The sequence below is a fragment of the Nicotiana tabacum genome, chromosome 15 (genome assembly GCF_000715075.1).
Source record: "Nicotiana tabacum cultivar K326 chromosome 15, ASM71507v2, whole genome shotgun sequence".
In the NCBI taxonomy this organism is placed as follows: Eukaryota; Viridiplantae; Streptophyta; class Magnoliopsida; order Solanales; family Solanaceae; genus Nicotiana; species Nicotiana tabacum.
The window spans coordinates 19,883,061-19,886,273 of NC_134094.1; the positions used below are offsets into that span (position 1 = coordinate 19,883,061).

General features: G+C 36.5%; 1 protein-coding gene across 1 annotated transcript; it reads right to left on the reverse strand.

Annotated features, from left to right (window-relative positions):
• Positions 1 to 422: 422 nt before the first annotated feature.
• On the reverse strand, positions 423 to 2,067 carry LOC107775754 (uncharacterized). The gene is made up of 4 exons (XM_075231413.1): positions 1,769 to 2,067; positions 1,199 to 1,347; positions 796 to 1,095; positions 423 to 694 (listed from the first exon to the last, which is right to left on the reverse strand). The coding sequence occupies exons 1-4, from the start codon at positions 2,065 to 2,067 to the stop codon at positions 423 to 425; spliced, it is 1,020 nt and encodes a 339-aa protein (XP_075087514.1).
• Positions 2,068 to 3,213: the final 1,146 nt, after the last annotated feature.

A 3,213-nucleotide genomic window follows, 5' to 3' on the forward strand; every position in this document is an offset into this window, starting at 1 on the left:
CACTAGGTTACTAATACATGTTGTATCAGGCATAAATACATGATTTACTCATATATCTTAATTTTGTCAATGCAATTACTTATAGAAAAAAAAACTTATATTCATTCAGGTAGATAGTACCTCATTCAATGTAAGGATCTTCTGATATTTTTTCCCAAGCGTTTGTGTACGTATGTGAAGCTCATGTTTGATTGCTGCAATTCCAACTTCCAAACATCTTCCTAACTTCTTCTAGGAAGTCATATATCACCAATTCTCTAGCTGATACAAGTGCCGAATTGATTGACTCAGCAATATTTGACGTCATGGTCCATCCCCGTTTAATAGGTACATGCAACCTAACCCAGTTTTCGTATCGAGCTAATAAGTAATATTTAACCCGAATATCTACCTTCTCCACCTTTTCTATTAGACTATCAAATTCATCCTGGGTGTATGCTTTTGCCATTGAAAAGTATACCTCGCTCAACTTTGCATGACTCCTTTTGATGCCATATACAAGCAAAATGGGATACCGTAGGATACACTCTCGAAACAGATTTGATTATGCTCTCATTCCTATATGAAATGATGCACATCTTTTTCCGCTCGCCATAAGCCACCTTAAATTGCTCAAAGAACCACAACCAAGCAACATCATTTTCTGAATCAACAACACCATATGCTAGTGGCAATATATGTCTTGTAAATACAACTACATACAGATAAAAAGATAGCATTCAAGATGTATTAAAAAGTCAAAATAGCATATTTTATGTTAATCAAGATTGCATGTATTTTTTTTAACTGACTAACCTGCACCATCCAACGTACTAGCCGAGACGAATGTCCCTGTGTATGCTGATTTTAAGTGATTTTCATCCACAACGACGATGGGTCTACAGTAATCGAATCCCTTTATAAAAGCATACAACGATATATACAAATACATGAACTCATTTTTAGGTGATTTTTTGATTATAATATGTGAACCAGGATATGTCATATCCAGTGTATATAAGTACCCTGGTAATTTATTGTATGAATCAGCTGGTACACCCCTCAGAAAATTCACTGCCTTTTCTCTAGCACGCCATACCAACATGTAACTAACATCTACACCAAAGTCCGATTTTACATCATCAATTATATCCCTTTGGCGAATATTTCCTCTTATGATTAGTAAACTTGGACCTAATCATTCCCCCAATCAACTTGCCGGTTGCTTGACATTGCTCATACACCTTATCCTTCAACGGACATGATTGCTTATTATTGAACTTTCTCACTTTGAACATTTGTGATTTGTTAATACTAGAAGCCTTAAAGTTCAATTCACTATCCTCAGAAATACATAACAATGTATAGCTGCAAATATATTTGTGTTATAAATACGATTGGTTAGTTATAGATAAAACATATACATTTCCTAGAGCTGATTCGGCTACAGACACACAACATTTTCATTTGTCAACAAAGTTTTGAATACAGAAACATACTATGAAATACAATGTATGTTACATGAATATACTATAAAAAATTGTTGAATACATTGCATAAAACAATGTATTATGAACAAAATTTATATAAATAGTTCAATTATCCTATAACTGTTTCAAAACATTCAATTAAAAACACTGAAGGAGAGCATATATTATAAATTCAATATTATACTTGTTGTATTTACAATATGCTGCCATGAATACACTATAAAACTATTACGAATACATATACATACAGTTGAATACAACATATTTGATGAAGAGGTTGTAATTGATAACATTCAAACCTGATAGCATTTGACCTATCAACTCGGAATTGAAACCTTTCAGCAATTGCATATTGCTCCATCACTACCTTCAGTATGTCCTTATCCTTATACACTTGTCCAGCCATCACCTCTTTTTGATTAGTTTTTGAAATAATCAAATCCCTTTCCGGTTCAAAAACCTCAATCGGTTCACTTGAGTTTAAAAACTCAAGTGCAAGTGTATCAACTGTATCAAATTTACTCACCCCATTGGTTTCGTCAAGTTGCATTAGGTCACTTTGAATTAAACTTCGTCCAGCAATAATTTCTTTATCCATTGAAGTTATACACAATGGATATGTCACGACCCAAAATTCTAACTTATCGTGGTGGCACCTATCATGGTACTAGGCACGCCGACATTTAAAAATATTTCCAACACTTTTAACAGAAAGCGAATTAAAGCAGTTTAAACAACAAAAGTTTTCATAAACGAGATAGAAACCCAAAATACAACGCGGAAGTTCCCAACCACCGGGGTGTCACAGAGTATATGAGCATCTATACCTCACAAGTCTGGAAAATACTGTCTATGATAATCTGAAACTAAATATAATAAGTGGAAAGATAGGGATGGAGAAACAAGGTCTGCGAAACGCCAAGCAGCTACCTCGATAGTCTCTGAGAATCCGAACTCCACAACTCAGCAACCGCCATGGCCGAAAGCACCTGGGTCTCCACACAAGGTGCAAGGTGTAGCGTGAGTACAACCAACTCATTAAGTAACAAGACTAAATAAAGAATTGAAAGTAGGGACGAGCTTCACAGTTATAGTTTAGTTACAGTGATTTCAATATAGGAAAGTAGGCATGCTCTCACGTTCGATAAATTTGGTCAAACAGTTAATCCATGACAGGTTTAAGTGAAACTGAGTGTAATATCTTTCAGAAAATTCAAGACAGAGATACCTGGAAGTTAAGTGCAACAATAATGAAATCAAATGCATCCTCTCAGGGCCACAGTCACTCGGCCCTCCCATTCACTCAGCACTCGGCACTCGGCACTCGCACTCAATAGGTACCTGCGCTCACTGGGGGTGTGTGCAGACTCCGGAAGGGCTCCTTCATCCCAAGCGCTATAATCTGTACGGACAGCTCACGTGTTGCACGGACAACTCATGTGCTATAGTATAATATTTGGATCCGCACGGATAACTCACGTGTTGCACGGATAACTCACGTGCTATATTATCAATATCTCACAATCAGGTCCTCTGCCTCACTTAGTCATCAATCTCTCCAGCCTCTCGGGCTCTCAGTGATCATGAAAGTTAGCCCCAACAGAAATGATATAATGTGTCAACAAGGAACAATAGAGATTGAGATATAATAACAAGTAAAACTGTGACTGAGTACAAAATAACAATTTAGCAGATAATTCAACATGTACACGACCTCTGTGGGTCCCTACAGTGCCAACACATA